This window comes from Lutra lutra, chromosome 13 (assembly GCF_902655055.1).
Source record: "Lutra lutra chromosome 13, mLutLut1.2, whole genome shotgun sequence".
Classification (NCBI taxonomy): Eukaryota; Metazoa; Chordata; class Mammalia; order Carnivora; family Mustelidae; genus Lutra; species Lutra lutra.
This window is the reverse complement of record NC_062290.1, coordinates 93,624,947-93,640,662: the sequence shown is the minus strand read 5'-3', so window position 1 is coordinate 93,640,662 and position 15,716 is coordinate 93,624,947. Positions and strand designations below refer to the sequence as shown.

The following is a 15,716-nucleotide window of genomic DNA, read 5'->3' as shown; positions in this document are numbered from 1 at the left end:
AAGAGAAATCTGAGGGTGTGTGGTTCAAGTTCAGGCGGTGTCCTTGGAAGGCAAGGGTGGAACTTCGAGGCTGCCTGGCCGTTCTGAAAGTCCTTGGGAATGCCTGGATGCAGCCACGGAGCTCTGTGGGACCTACACCTGGGTGTCGGTGGCACGGTCTCCTGCCTGGATTGGCGGGTGGGCACGGCAGAGGGCGTGGGCCATGCTCAGCCCCTGTGAGAAGTGCCAGGCTTGGACATGTGTGAGCTTCTCCTGACCTACGCACATGCTCAGGTCAGGATCTTGAGCCGCATGGAGAGTCGGGACCCACTCCGAAGACAGTCCCCCCCAACCTGTGAATGTGAGCGTGGGGGTGCCTTCGTGTCACAGGGAAGCTCAGCTCGTAGGTGTCTGGGTACTTGCCGCACAGAGTCCCAAGTGCGTTTGTCCGCAGGCCCCTTGTAGGTTTCTAGAAGGAACAGCTGAGAGTCGCTGCAGTCAGGGCACAAGTCTGCATTGATTTTGGACCCTGCGGGCTGCCGTGCTTTATTTAGAGGTGTTCTGGGAAGGTGACAAAGCATGACAACAGGCACAGTCAACAAAGTATCTAAACGTGAGATCCGCATGTCATCTCTGGTTGGTCTCAGGGATCTGTGAGGCCTCTTCCTCCCCAAGTACCAGCCTTTTGAAGCCGTGGCTGTGGAGAAAGGGAAAACGGAGAAGCATGGTTAAGACGGCTTTGCTTTTTAGATGTGGACTCTACGAGATGCTCAGGAAACTTTTACTGAGAGGGTGGGCGACGCGTGGGTGGTGGATGGATGGACGGGGGGGTGGATGGACGGGTGGATGGACGGGTGGATGGATACACACACGGATAGATGGGTGTGTGGACAGATGGGTGGACGTGTGGATGGGTAGATGGATGGACGGATGGATGGGTTAGAGGGATAGGTGGGTGTGTGGACAGATGGGTGGGTTGGGGCGTGTAGTTGTGTCTGAGGCTGCACACTACACGTGTAGCATGGCTCACCCTGTGGCCCTGCTCTCACGCCTCTTCATCCATCACCTCTCTTCCAGGGCTCTATTGGATTTCCTGGCTTTCCTGGTGCCAACGGAGAGAAGGGTGGCAGGGTAAGGACAGCCTGGCCTCCGGTCGGGTAGCTTGTTCTGCTGCCTTGGCGTATTGGTATGTGGGTATATACGGGTATATTTTCTAGGATATCTCGTCTATTTTCACCCACTTTGCTGCCAAAACTGCTTTCCGGACAGCTGACCTTGAGCTCGTGACCTTTGGCTCCACAGGCCAGAGACTCGTCCTGCACAGGAGGCTGGGTGGCGGTGGGGTCGGAAGGGCAGTAGCAGGACAGGGAAGCGTTGGGGGGGGGGGTAGCGCTTTCTAACGAACACCACGACCCCGACAGCTCCTCCGCTCAGTCGTGAAACCAGTATTCATCCCTTTCAACCCAAGTGACGTTTCCCCCAGGCTAAGTTTAGAAGGAGAAAAAGGAATTTTCTCCCCCTTTGTATGTCACCCTTTCCGCTCGTAGGGACTCAGGCAGCCCCTCTCCCTCGTGACTCCCAGCTGCCGTAGTCACCGGGCATCTGCCCAGTGCGGCGTGCTGTGGTCCTCTCCGTTGTCACCGTGAACTCTGGGGCTCTGCGGGGAAGGGCGGGGGAGGCCCTGCCCCCACTCTGTCCTGATGCTCTGCTGGCCCAGGCTTCCCGGCCGGGAGCTTACATGAGGCTGCCTGAGGGCCGCCCCTCAGGACACAGGATCCGTGGGCCTGTGGGGACCGAGGGGCCGGTCTGTGAGATGAGGGGGTCCCCAGGCCTCAGAAGGAGTGCAGCTTTTGGGTGTCCTGGGACAGGCCTGCCCGAGCCCCATACTACAGCCCCTGGCACAGGTGTGGACGGCACCTGCTTAGAGGATGTGTTCCAGACTGTCCTTACCGGGTGGGAGCAGAGACTGTGAGTCTCCTGGAAACAGAGCGACGCTTCAAACCAGCCATACCCGCGTGAACAAACGTGTGTGCCCGACGCACGGGGCAGAGGACGTGGGGCCGCTCTCGGAGCCAGCAGGCCGTGTGAACACGGAGCACCATCACCCTCTGGCTCTGGGCCTGGCTCTGTCTCTCTGCTCTGTATCTCCATGTAGGTCCGTCTGTCTCTGGATCGACATCGGCGTGTGCGTCTCTTCCCTGTCTGTCTGTCGCCGTCCGTGTATCTGTCATCTACCCATCTCCCTCCCCTCCTGTCTGTCCATCTGCTTCTTCCTTTGAGGGAGAGGCTGACAGGTGTCTTCAGGGGAGGCTGTCCTCTGCGGTGCTCACAGAGGCCACCGCGGGGTGTGGTCTGGGGTCTGGGAAGCGTGGGGCGACAAGAGGGTGGCTCCTGGTGGAGGCCTCATGACCTCAGACAGCACCCTGCAGGGAGCCTGTCCGGGGGTGGGGGTCGTGACATTCAGCGTTCGGTCCTGTGATTTGACCATACCTCCTTGCTGGCCATGGAGGAGTCTGCCGGGCCGGGCAGGGATCGAGGCCCCGTGCGGTCAGAACACACGGAGCTGTGGAGGCCTGGCCGGTGACCTGGGTGTGCTCGGGTCTGAGCCCCACTGCTCTCTCCTTGCTCTGCCAGCTGCTCAGGAGGCTGGCTGGACAGCGGGGTCCCCTCCCCCACCCCAAGCCCCCGTGGGCCACCGTCTTCCTGCGTTGGTGCCACGGGTCACCAGGGACACCACGGAAACCAAGGTGGTTGACAGCAGAGTGGTGTGGGGCCTGGGGCTTGCACTGGTGAACTCGTGGTTCTGGCCCTGAACCATGGACGCCCCGAGGAAACCATCTATGCTGGGAATTTCCAGGGATTCTGTAGCTTCTGAGTGTGGTGACTGTATCCAGTGGCCGCCATGGTGAGGACGGAGCTAGAGGCCAAAGATGTGAACTTTGATAAAAGGGAATGGCTTGGGCCACGGCCAAACAGGACCGGCCAGAATGTCCACTCATCGTGAGAGAGAGATAGTCCCCCTGCCCCTCCTGGGGTCTGGGGGCACAGAGGAAAGTGGAGGACATGGCATCTGGAGAAGCATGGCCACGTCTGCCGTTTGAGATGGCCCCGCGCACAAGTGAACCTCATCCCGCCTCAGGTTTACATGCATGTTCACTGCTTGCTCATGGGCCACCCACGCCCCTGGCCCCACAGGCAGCGGAGAACCTGTGACCCTACATGGGAGAGGAGCCCCGAGGACGTGACCCTGCACGGGAGAGGAGCCCCGAGGACGCGTGTCCACCCAGTGCCCCCTCTGGAGAGAAATGTCTGTATTCTGGAACCTCCCCAGGGAAGGAGAGAGGAATTGTCTCCCAGTGACAGCGACCTTCCCTGAGCCCTCATGGTTTTCAACCCTCCAGTGACAGTGGCAGTCTGGTGACGCGCCGCCCCTTCTCAACCAGCTTGTGGGCTGGTTCTTGGCATCCTGACACTGTGTCTATCTGTCCATCTGTACAGACAGCAAGCGTGGGGCGTCTCCTCGGCCCACATGTCCCAGGTGCCCTTGGAGCCCTGGGACACAGCGGGGAAGCCCACATCCCCGCCCTCGGGGACCTTGCCTTCTAGAGGTTGGGCCAGTGGGCAAATCCATAAGTAAAGTGGTCGGCGGTGCGAGCTCGGAGCATACGAAGCAGGATGGGCAGAGAAGGGTCACCGCAGAGGTAGGCAGGGGTCAGGGCCAGATGTCTGGCACGAGTGGGCCTGACTGGGGGGCAGAGCAGGGGTCAGGGCCAGGGGCCATCCCACAGGCAAGAGGACGGTGAGCAGGTGGTGGAGGAGGGAAGGGACGGCATCTCCAGGATTCAGAGCCACCCCGGGGAGCACGGTGAGGTCTTGCTGCTTGACCGACGGCGCTGGCTGCATTTAAAACGTCCTCCCTGAGAGTCCCAAGTGGAAATCATCGAGATGCGGACGAGAACCAGGGGGAAGGTGGTGAGAAGCGGAAATTCCGGGTGCTGGTGGCAGAGGCTACTCCTCGCCGGCCCTGAGCCCCCGCTGACCCGGAGGGCGGCTCCGCGGGGCTGGCGGCCGCAGGGGACCAGGGTCCAGAGACACCCCCTGTGTTTGGCTTCTCGGCGCGAGCAGTCCTGTTTCTGGGGCTGCCTGTGCCTCTGCAGTGGGGACGTGAGGACAGGCGCTCACAGGCAAGCCACCGGGAAGACCGTGCTCGGGGTGCTTTCTGTCCAGCAGCGTCCGTGCCTCTCTGGCATGGCTTAGTTTACGAAGAAGGCCTGGGAGGCCCGGGTGGACCACGGCGGCTGTCCACGCTGGGGCGGGTCGTCTCCACAGGACGGCTGTGGGCCGGGCGCCGAGGGTGGGGTTTGGGTGAGGCTGGGGTGCCGAGACGTGCACCTACGTGCACCCCCAAACGCCAAGCAGCAGCCAGGGCTGGCCCCGGCCTCCGCGCTGGTGAAAGTCGACCGTTGGAAGAAAGCAAATGTTTCATTAATTTTAACATGCAAACATTTATTTGAAGGCAAAAGAGTATTGCCGTGTCGTTAAAGCAGGGAAACCAGGGTGCATTGTTAAAAGGCAACATAATTATCTCATCATCATACACGGTTTTATAAAATTCATTTCAAGATGGGAAGCCGCAGGAAGCTGTTTTGATTCTGGTAGCAAACAAGGAGGAGCTGGGGAGAGGCCGCGCGTCAGGCTGTCAGCAGCACAGCTCTGTCGGGCGCTATCGTTGGAAACCAGAATAGATTCTGGAAAATCAGCGGAGAGGCGGCGGGGACACCCGGGTGGCATTCAGCCCGCTGCTCCCGCACGCCGTAGGTAAACCGCCTTTACCGGTTATCAGAGCTTTGCTTCGGAGGAAAAAGAAAGATACAGCGTCTCTGTTTCCTGTGGTTTGGAAAATGCAGAACGACAGCAAGAAAAAGGAGTCCCCATTCTAATAGAAGAAGCAAATGAGTTTGTGTGTATGATTTATCTGTTGAGTTGCAAGTTGGCTTGTCTGCGGAGCCTGTTGAAAATTTAATGGCTAATATTCTCGACAGTAGCAAAAGTAAATTATATATGAAAAGGGTTGACGTTCTTCTCTTCTCTTGCAATAATGATCCCCCGCCCCGGCCCCTGCCGCTGGGAGAGAGAGATGGAGAGAGAGGGAGAGGGCGGGCGGAGGGGTGTTGATGCTTGTGAAAAGGAAACCAGATAACGGTGGCGCACATCCATCAGGGTGCGGGAGGAAAATTGGATTTCTACAGGCCTGAGCTGGAGCACAAAGCCGTGTGTACTGAATGTGCAGTGAGTCCTTCAGCCTGGAAACATCTCCTGTAAAAGCAAAGATAAGGAGAGAGGGGGGGCCTTCCTCCTTTCTGTCGCAGGCCCTCTCCCCGTGACCCGGAGACGGCCAGACTGAGGCTGTGGCAGGTGTCTCGAGCCACTGACCAGTCCCTTCTTCTCTGGTTCTAGGGCACGCCTGGGAAGCCAGGACCACGGGGGCAACGAGGCCCGACGGTAACTGCCCTCCGGGCTTCCAGAAGTGGGAGTGCGCTGTGGGGAGCCTGCTCGGTGGGAGGGACAGGGAGGTCTCGAGGGCTGGGATGCTCCGAGCTCACCTTTCCTCTCTCCTGCCTGCGCAGGGTCCGCGGGGTGAACGAGGCCCCCGGGGCATCACTGGGAAGCCTGGCCCCAAGGTAGGTTTTCAGTGTCTTCTGGGGCGCCTGCTGGTCACCCGTGGCCTTCTCATTTGGAGAAACAAAAATGAAAGAAAGACGTTTGCTTGAGGGTATTTAAGAAGGAGCTGGTCCAGCAGCTCTCTGGCAGGTCAGGTTGAATTGAATCACATGTCTCGACCCCGAGAGCGGAGGTGGGAAGGGCCCCTCCTGATACTGGAACCCCTGAGACAGCAGCCCCGAGGCCCTAGGAGGCCGGGCCCACAGGGCTTTCCACAAATGCCAAACCATCCTGGTACCCACCATCCAGTTCTGGTGGGGAAGCCCTCTTTCTTTTCTTGAAAAGCATTTGAAAGCTGTAGAGAGAGCTTTGCCAGAAATGGAACAAAGTTCTTTCTGCCTCAGCAGAGAGCCTGAGCCCGTCTCCCACGTCCCCTCTTCCCGCCAAGGGGCACTGACGCCAACTCCCCCTGGTTCTCTGTGTGGAGCCACACGGCCGCCAAGCAGGCCCCGCCGGTCCCGCCAGGACACCAGTCCCAAGTGCATTCCCACCAGGGACGTGGGCCTTCTGGTTGGCCGGGGTGCAGAGCCAGGCCGCTCCAGGCTGACCGACGTGCCTGCTGGAGGCCACTGTGCGTTCTTCCACGAGGAACGCGCTCCCATACGCAGGCGTAAGGCTCTCCTGTGAGAGCCACTAAGGCCAGGGAGCGGCCCCTGCCTCGGCTTGGGGGCCTGGAATGGATGCTGTGTCCTGTCCCCACAGGAGTTCCTGATGCGTTTCTTGGTGAGAGCATAGCCTTTGTCCCCCCGCAGGGGACTGTCCTCAGGGAAATGTCACAGCTCCGCAGATCGCAGCTCAGTGTCTGACCTGGGCGCAAAGGCGAGAGGACAGACAGCTGTGGGGGGCGTGCCCCGAGGGCAGGTGCTCTCTGCTCTTTCCTGAGAACCAGGTGACCTGCACATGGGCTCAGGTGACGTCTGTGACTCTGACCCCGGCGATGTCCCGGGCCAGAGTCTTTCTGCCACAAACAGTAATAACACGGGTAATAATAAAGCTCTTCTTGCTCTGTCCCTCCCTCCCTAGGGCAACTCTGGAGGCGATGGCCCAGCCGGCCCTCCGGGCGAACGGGTGAGCGTCTCTGGGGAAGCAGCTTTTGCCTGAAGTGTCCCGTCCACTTCTTCCTGGGGTGGGCCGGGGGGGGGGTGCGGGGGAGGAGGGCGTGCCTCTGACCCTTCTGGAGGAGTGGGTTTCCCTCAAGGTCAATGGGAGTGAAGTCTCCTGCCTGCTGAAGTCAGCAGCCCCCTCCCCTTGGCCGTGGTCTTGGGGCTCAGAGGCGGCTGAGCCGTCAGGAAACTGGGCCCTCGGCCCCATGCTGGCCCCTCAGCTCCCCCGCCTGACCTTGTACATGCCGGTGAGGAGGGGCTGGAACAAATGGAGAAACCATCGGGGGGTGGTGGGAGCAGAGAGGAACATCGCTCAGAGAACCAACAACACTGGAAGACAGCGGTCGGGGCGGCTGGGCGCCCAGACAGAGGGGAAATGACTTCTGTGCTCAGCTGGCCGTGCTCTGTCCCCAGGGACCCAACGGACCCCAAGGACCCACCGGTTTCCCTGGACCCAAGGGCCCCCCTGTAAGTAATGTGTTTCCTTGTTGCACGGGCACGGGGATTCCTGGACACCTTCGTCCTGCCCCGGGGGCTCTGTGCAGGCCCCTCCCGGTGGGCCGGTGGGAGGGGTGTTGGCTGGGAAACTGGCCGGAGAGAGCCACCTTTCAGAAGCGCGGAGCTCGCTCTCACAGGGAGCAGCATGACCTTCTAGTGGGGCCCAGTGTGAGTGTGCTGGGGCTGCGCTAGGTGACCACTGACAGCAGCAACGTGATCTCTCATAGTCCGGAGGCCAAAACTCCAAGCCCAGAAGTTGGCTGGGTGGATGCCTCCTGGGGGGCCCTGGGGGAAACTGTCCCCTGCCCCTCTCCTGGCTTCCTGTGGTTGGCGGCTGGCTTTCACCCCGTCCTGCCTCTGTCCTCACGTGGCCGCCTCCTTCCTGGGCCTCTTGGGGTCTTCAAACCGCTGTCCTGTTGTGAGGACACCAGTCACTGGGTTAGGGCCCACCCTAGGGCTGTATGACCTCGTCTTGACTTGATGACGTCTGCAAAGCCTCGGTGTCCGAGTGAGGTCACCCTCCCAGGTGTGGGGGATGAGGACTCAACCTGTGTTTGGAGGACGCACCTCAGTAATTCGGAAGAGGCACCGTGTATGCCTGATGGTCAGCACCAGGACAGGACCCTGGGTCCCCAAGCCGCCTGCCTCAGTTTCCCCCCTGGGAGGTGAAGAGCGGCCTCGGGATGGCATAGGTGCCGTGACAAGTGGTTACAGGCATTTTCTCCGAAGTGCGGTGGCAGTCACCCCCCGGTATGGGATTAAATCCCAGAGCAGCAGCTCAGAACCGAATAAAACTTCTTCCCTTCGCTGCTTTCTCCAGGGTCCCCCGGGCAAGGACGGGCTCCCAGGACACCCTGGGCAGAGAGGAGAGACCGTGAGTATGGGCGGCGCGGACACAGGGGGGTCCGGGAATGAGGGTTGGCCCGGCCTCTCCCGCAGCCCCGCACGGGGGCTCCGCCTCCTGTGCCCAGTGCCCCGGGGAGCAACCGCCTCGGGAAGGGCTCTGAGGCCCGGGCCGTCTCCCGCTGGCCTGGGGTCAGCCTGTCTGTGCACAGCCCTGGGCAGACCCGCAGCACCCGGGGCAGCTCTGGCGGAAGAGGCAGGGGCCGGCCTCCACCTCGTCCCAGCGACTGTGGTCCAAGGTCACATTTAAACCGTCGTGGCAGACAAGGTGCCACCTGCACGCGGTTTCCTCTTCCTCCGTGAAATCCCTGTGAGGGCAGCGTTGCGTTCAGACGGGAAGGAGCCGGGAGGGCTCTGCGGCGTCAGACGGGAGGGGAGCCGTGCCTGAAGCTGCAGGCCGGCCGCGGGCCTTGCACCGGGCTGGGCCTCCTCTCTCTGGGCCCTTTCGGCCTCAGGCTTGACGGCAGGAGCTAGGCAGGGCCTCCGAGGAGATGGGGGCTTCCAGCTCTGCTCACCATCCGCCACTTTGCCGCCCCACGCCCACTGCCCACCTTGCCCTTCCCTTTAGGAGAGCCCGGTGCCGGCTGTGCCATCTGGGCACTTCCGGTTGGGAACAAAAGCATTTTTCAGAAATAAGGTCACTTCCTGGCCCTGTGGGCCATTTGGGATTTGACCCAGCACATGGCGTCCACCATGGGCATGTCCTGGGGAAGGCTGTGGTGGGGGACACCTGTGACTTGAAGCTCTAGGCTCGGACAGCTGGGGAGCCCGTAGGCACCAGAGAGATGGGGGAGGTTGCTGGGAAGCCCTTTGTCCTGGCAGATGGGTTTTTTTGGGATCACAGGTCTCTGAAAGGCTCTCACGGCCAACAGGGTCCCTGTGTCCAGCGAGACTTGGAACTCCAGATTTAACATCTTCTTGGTGCTTGCTCTAAAAAACACATCCCTTTGTCTCTCTGGTTCATTGAAACCTCTTTTAATTACACCTTCCCGGCGTTCTGCTGCGTGGCGGGTGCTGGCTGATAAGCGCAGCATACCTTGCTCTTTTGTTTATAGAGAAAAATTAAATCATCTCATCTGAGCTTTGCATATTTTTCTCTAATGCTGTTCCGAGGAGACGACATAGGAGGCTTTGCCAAGTGTGTGGTTTTCTCCCTCTGACTTATCCTGAAGAAAGGCTGCTAGAATAATGAAGCGGCTTGTCTTTGCTGGGAAAGTAGCCCCGGGGCCCCCTGGTACCTCCACTGTGCATGGCTGTCCTCAGGGACATGGGAGCAGCCCTCTCCGGACCTGGCCAGGACAGAGGGCTCCAACGGGGGCCCAGACACATCCTCCAGAAGTTGTCTTTTTGGTCAGGGGTTGACATCACTCTTCAGGAAATAACATGCACGAGAGACCGATTCTTCTAGACGTGAACCCAAAGCCCGTTTCTGGTCCAGGGGCTGGAGGCCGATTCCATCCTCAGCAGCCAATGATGGTCCTGCCTCTGGGGCAAACAGAGAGGGCTTTCCGGCCCTTACACCCAGGCTGCCGGCTCCCCTTGGGCACTTCGACCCTCCACTAAGCAGGGGGTCTTCAGCCTGTCCCCCACCCCTCATTTCTGACCCTGGAAATGCTGCCTACAAAGAATTCTGCTTGAAAAATGGCCATTTCTGTGCATTGTATGCCACTGCCCTGGGCCTAAAGAGAAGGGCCCTCTGAGAATTTGAAGAGATGCCGACTCGCCGCAGGTTTGCTCGTCCAGCGGCATCACAGGAAGTTTCAACGGCCGGCACAGTGGCCGTCCTCCCGGGGAGGCAGGGGACCGCCCCTGACCGTCAGCCACGTGGGCGGGTCCGCTCGCCCTCTGGCTCTCGCTGGGGCTTACGGCTTCCCGCTCCGGATCCTGGAGCTTCCGCCCACAGCTTCCTGGGCATCCCGTCTGCACGTCTCCGACGGCTCACGTAGCCTTGCAAGGTGGTATGTCGTTGGCATGTTTCATCCTCTGCAGAAACAAGCCCCCCTCTTCACAGTCTGTTTGCTCCTTGACGAGGTGCGTGCGGCACAGCGAGCATCCGAGGGGAAGCCAGGGTCGTTGCCCGCAAGCAACGTGCAGGCCAAAGTGAGAAATTCCCACGGAACCGAGCTCAGGGCACCTTCCAGCCGCTGGATTACAAAAGCAGCCATTTCCATGCATGCCCAGGGGCCGGTGAGGTCACCTGTCGCGCGGCAGAGACCTTAGTGACCCGTGCAGGATGATCTTCCAGAGCCGCTAATGAGAAATGGCCCAGAGGTCGCGCCTGAGTCGAGGTTCCAGAGGCTGAGAACGGGCAGCACGCCGGCTGGGAAAATGAACACCAGCAGCATTATAAAGATTAACGGTTCTAAAATCTATTTCTCAGCACAAAAACACGGCAGTGGCAAGCACTGAGTGAAGCTAACTTGTCTGGCTTCATTATCTGCATGAAATCAATGCGGACCCGGAACAGGAGAGCTGGGCCCTCTGGGTGAAGTCCGGAGCCTGAGCTCTTTGGGGCCGGGGCAGGGGGCTGGGGCGGCGTGAGGCTTCTGATGGGAGCTGCTCGGCCCGCTCAGGTGCTGACTCTCTCCGCAGGGTTTCCAAGGCAAGACCGGCCCCCCCGGGCCCCCGGGCGTCGTTGGGCCTCAGGTGAGTGGCAGCGTCCCCGGCTTCCGTGGGCCATCCGTGTGGCGCGCCAAAGTGGGCGGGAGGTGGCCCCGGATGCGGAAGGTGTAGGTGCAGCTCCTGGAGAGTCCTGCGTCGCACGGGCTCGTTGGCATTCAGAGCTGAGCTCCGCACAGGGAGCCAGATGGGAGAGTGGGGGACGCTCTGCTGAGCAGTCAGTGAGGACGGCGCAGGCAGAACGGAGAGGGCCGCGGGCATTTGGGGCCGGGCCAGCCAGGCAGGGCCCCGCTGTGCCTGATCTTCCCTCCTCCCCGGTGTCCCCGCCGCAGCCCAGGCCTCCCGCCCTGGGCTCCGGTCAGCGCCCCCGGCCTGTGCTGCTACCCGCTGCTGAGCGGCTCGCGGCCGGGACTGATGGCTTCGAGCTTACTGGCGAGCTCCCACCTCTCACGGCGGTAAATGAGACGTTGACCCGCTGTGGCCTTGGGCCGCGGGCAGCATGGGCACGCTGCCCACCTCTCTGTGGCGACCCGGCCCCCCTCACGGACCCGCTCCCCGTTACATCCCACCCCGTCCTTTCTGCTCTCTTCCCTCTGGATTTTTATGGGAAGAAAGAGACTCGGCGTGGGGTTTGGTGGGCACGCAGCGGGCCCTCGGCCTCCACAGCCCGGGCTGTCCGCAGTTTGGGAAGAGAAGGTTGCTTCCTGGCATGTCTCTTGGGAATGTCTGTGGCTGACGCTGACTTCCCCCGCAGGGTCCCACGGGAGAGACCGGTCCGATGGGCGAGCGTGGCCACCCTGGGCCCCCAGGCCCCCCCGGGGAACAGGGGCTCCCGGGCCTGGCCGGGAAAGAAGGCACGAAGGTGAGTTGGTCGGGGCCTCCATGCCGGCCCCGGCTTCCTGAGGGAAGTTTTCTCCTGCCCTGAAAAGAGTCCGAATGAGTAATTTCTCAGACAAATGCTCTTCGCGCCCGTCCGCTTCCCAGACCACAGACTGGGCCCCGTTTCCACCGGGTCTGAAGGAGGAGGCGAGCCGACTTGTTGCCGGGCTGGGTGGGAACGGGGCCGCGGCTCAGGCCGTCCTTGGCTTTCTGCCCCCGGACCGGATCTTGCTGACCTCCCCTCCCCCAGCTGCCACACCGGCTCCCAGACACACGCTTCGTGTCTGAAACTAATTTTGCAGAAAGTGACCCTCAGAAAGTTTCCCATCACTAGAGGCGAAGGAATAAATAATAAAAATGGAAAGAAAAGCAGTGGCTTTTCAGTCCTACCTCTGAGCGTGGGTCCCCCACCCCCTCGTCGTTCCTCGGGGCCCTCTCCCCACCACAGGGGCACCCCACGTGGTGGTCATGATTCCACGACCCTGTATCAGCTGGAGATGGCGAGCCCTCCCCTTGCCACGTTCCAGGGAGGGACACAGCAAAGCCAGCTGTTTCGATGAGCCCACATGCAAGACTAAACCCCAAAACCACGAGGCAGCGTAAAACCTCACCGGTTGGTAAAACCTGCACGCCTCTGTGGGTGCACACATGTGCGAGCTGGGACGCACGTGTGTCCCCAACATGACACGACACACGTGGGCATGGCAGGTGTATATCCCAGTCCCCAAGGGGGCCCTCCAAGTTTGGAAAGGAGGCCATGGGCGTGCTGGCCGGAGACCCCTCTGCTCCCATGTTAGGCCCCAGAGAAAGTTCTGGAAGCTCTTTGGAACAAATCAAACCCTGCCTGAGCCCAGGTTGAGCCTGGGGAGGAAGCCCACCCCGCCCCTGCCCCCCTCCCCTCTGCTCTCGGACGTTGCTCAGAGATTCTTCAATGGCTCCGGTTTCAGGGTGACCCAGGTCCTGCCGGCCTCCCTGGGAAAGACGGCCCTCCTGGGTTACGCGGCTTCCCTGGGGATCGAGGGCTTCCTGGCCCAGTGGTGAGTGAGTGGCCCGGTGGGGGATGGAGCTGGACACTGCCCAGCCCGGGGGCTTGTCCCCACAATGCCCCGACCCCACTCTCGTTGCTCTGCAGGGCGCACTTGGACTGAAAGGCAGTGAAGGCCCACCTGGCCCGCCCGGCCCCGCGGTGAGTACTGTGGCCAGCACCGACGTTTTCTTCCATCCTCTGCCTCAAGACCTAGTCTGCCCGCAGGACAGGGCGGCCTGACAGAGCACGCAGATCTGCCCTGGCCTGCTGTGGGTCCTGAGTAGTCCGTGGGAGGAGGGGAATTGTGGGCCGCAGGCTGGCCCAGGGGGACAGCAAGCCAGGGGTGCATGGTGAGGGCAGGTGGAGAAGTGGGCGGAGGGAAGGCTGGGCCACGAGGTCCCATCACGCTTTTGGTGGAGTGAGGAGCATACAGGCGTGCTTAGTGTAGGTCTGGGCCAGGGGCTGTGGCAGGGCACAGATCTCTCCACCCCGGACTTGGATTTGAGGGCTGGACGGCCCGCATGCCCTGGGCTGCCCACGCTGAGGCCAGCCAGCACAGGTACAGTCTGTCCCCAGAGCTGAGGGCCCTGGGGACTCCTACGAGTGCCGGCTGTCACCTGAATGGTCCCTCCAGCATTCAGAGCCAGCTATGAGACCTCTGAAGATACGGTGTCCCCAGAGCTGCCTCTGTGGTCTGGGGACACGGGAGCCACGTGGGGCTGTGACCACCCTGCCCACAGATGCTTGGGCTACCACTCGATGGACATGTGACTCCCCCCGCTCCTCAGATGGGGCCCATCTCACAGCCCGTGCTCTGCTGCACAGATCGGGGGGTTGTGGGAGCTGCCCGGGACCCCGTCTGGGTCTGGACACAGACCACAGAATAACCCCACCTTTTCCTAACTGCGTCATGGACCGTTTCAGAGAGTCGGCAGCTGGGAAGCCAGGCCTTTCTTTCTGATAAAGGCCAGTGCTGACCCTCGAGGTAGGCCTGGTTCCCGCCCATCGGTGGTGCTCCCAGGTCTTGAGGCTCACCTGTAGAATGTGGGGGAGCAGGGCTGAGAGGGAGCCCTTTGTGGGCAGGAGGGCCCCAGAGTGGCGCCCAGGCGAGGAGATCACCCCAGGGGAGCAGCTGAGGAGGAGGAGGAGGAAGGCTTGAGCTTGGGATCATCGGAAGGGAGGAGCTAAGAGAAACCCAGAGCTGGTCTGAGTCGTCCGTGCTGCCCAGGGCCCTGGGAGCTGCTGAGGGATCTGGAGTGAGGGTGAGCGGAGTGGAAAACTGTATTCATGTACTTTGAGAGTCTTGGAAATGAACCATTTTCTCGCCCACCCCAGGGGTCTCCAGGGGAGAGAGGCCCGGCCGGTGCTGCTGGACCCATCGGAATCCCGGGGAGACCCGGGCCCCAAGGACCTCCAGGGCCGGCGGGGGAGAAAGGAGCTCCTGTGAGTACTGCCTCGGGGGCGCAGGGGCCCTCCGCACCCCAGCCTCGTCTGTCCCTGCCACTAGCGTGGGTGCCCCAGGGGCTTGTAGGATGTGGGAGGTAGATGGAGCCCATGCTTGTCCCCCAGGAAAGTCTGTACGTTCCCAGCATCCTGACTGAGCTCCAAGGCTGGGTTCCCAGGGTTTTATCAGGGAGTGACCCGAGCCAGAGGGGTCCTGGGGAGCATTTTGGCCAAGGCCTAGCCTGTCACACCTGTGCATCTGTGTCCAGGCACGTGCAGGGAGAGGGAAGGGCTGGGGACAGCGTGTGTCCCAGTGTGGCCTTGGCCTCCGTCTAGCCTCTGAGCCCCGTGTGTGGACGGGTCCTAGCTGCCTGCTGTGTGCACAGCCCCCTCTGGCCGGCCTGAGCCAGGCTGGTCTTTGTGTGAGAAGGGTGGTTGTTGGGGATGGGAGTCCCCTCTGCTGGTCTGGGGACAGGAATGGAGAAAAGATGGGTTGGGAGGAAGTTTCTTCCTGGACCCCTGCCAGCCAACCTCTCAGTGACCATGCGTGTGCCCGCCCAGCCGAGCGTGGAGGCATTGTGAGTCCTCCCACCCCAACCTTGGTTTCCCTGCAAGACATTAACGGGTTCATCTTGTCTGGACTGCTCTTGGGAAGTCAACAGCTGCCCTCCACTGAGGGCTTCCCCCGAATAACCACAAAACGCCCGTTACTGCCCTGGCAGGCTCCTGCTCTGACCGCGTCTGGGTCCCCCACGGGTTTTGCAAACTCTCCCCTGCCTCATGTTCCAATGGCCGTGGAGACAAATTTCACTGCAGCTTCCGGTCTGCAGTCAGACGTCAGCATGAGCGGCGTTCCGGGGGGAGAGGGCAAATGTGCACACAGATGCCCGCGCGGATGGACTCCTGTGGGAGGGACAGAGTCTTCCTCCTGCGTCCTGCGCTCCGTGGTCCGTGGGCGGGAAGGGCCCAGGTGCCTTCTGTAGGCAGGAGCTCCCCGTTGAAACCAGGCTGGAGCGTCTGCCCCCACCAAGAACCCGTCCAGCCCGGTCGTGGCGATTCTGATGGCAGCTGATCGTTTCCGCTGAGGCCACGGACAACCATCCAGCAGAAACCCGTGCTAGGAACCCGCCTTTGCTGGGGCATTCAGTGTGCACAGAGCCGACAGACTGGTGGGAAACAGGTCTGTTGCTTCGGGAGAGTAAACACTCAAGCGGAAACCTCTCAGCGTGGCCTTCTCCAGCTGAAAGCTGGTCATTCTTCCCGAATAGCTCCGGAGAGAGGACAAGGCCAGTTGTCTCCGAGCACAGCCGACCTGACCAGTAACGTCAGGCGGGAAGGTTCCAGGCGAGCCAGAGCCAGCCTGGGCATTTTCTGGCTTCATTAGGGTGGAAATTTATCTCAACAGGAATGAAATTGAGGGCCCGGGAGTGACTTGTGTGGCAGGAAGGGATGGGACGGAGCAGTGATGTCTGGACAGACGCTGGCTGTGTTTAGGTCCCGAGACCGAGTTCTCATGTTCTCTCCTGCGTCCCCCTCCCCAACAT

The 15,716-nt window shown here is 61.2% G+C and overlaps 1 protein-coding gene across 2 annotated transcripts in view; it reads left to right on the top strand.

Moving 5' to 3' along the window:
* COL5A1 (collagen type V alpha 1 chain) overlaps positions 1–15,716 on the top strand; it is a 138,839-nt gene that overhangs the window by 97,871 nt on the left and 25,252 nt on the right. For both annotated transcript variants that reach the window (XM_047699330.1, XM_047699329.1), the window contains exons 32-42: positions 1,057–1,110; positions 5,437–5,481; positions 5,607–5,660; positions 6,724–6,768; positions 7,218–7,271; positions 8,122–8,175; positions 10,797–10,850; positions 11,578–11,685; positions 12,650–12,739; positions 12,835–12,888; positions 14,065–14,172. In XM_047699330.1, coding sequence (XP_047555286.1) covers positions 1,057–1,110; positions 5,437–5,481; positions 5,607–5,660; positions 6,724–6,768; positions 7,218–7,271; positions 8,122–8,175; positions 10,797–10,850; positions 11,578–11,685; positions 12,650–12,739; positions 12,835–12,888; positions 14,065–14,172 — 720 coding nt within the window. The remainder of the gene's footprint in view (positions 1–1,056; positions 1,111–5,436; positions 5,482–5,606; positions 5,661–6,723; positions 6,769–7,217; positions 7,272–8,121; positions 8,176–10,796; positions 10,851–11,577; positions 11,686–12,649; positions 12,740–12,834; positions 12,889–14,064; positions 14,173–15,716) is intronic.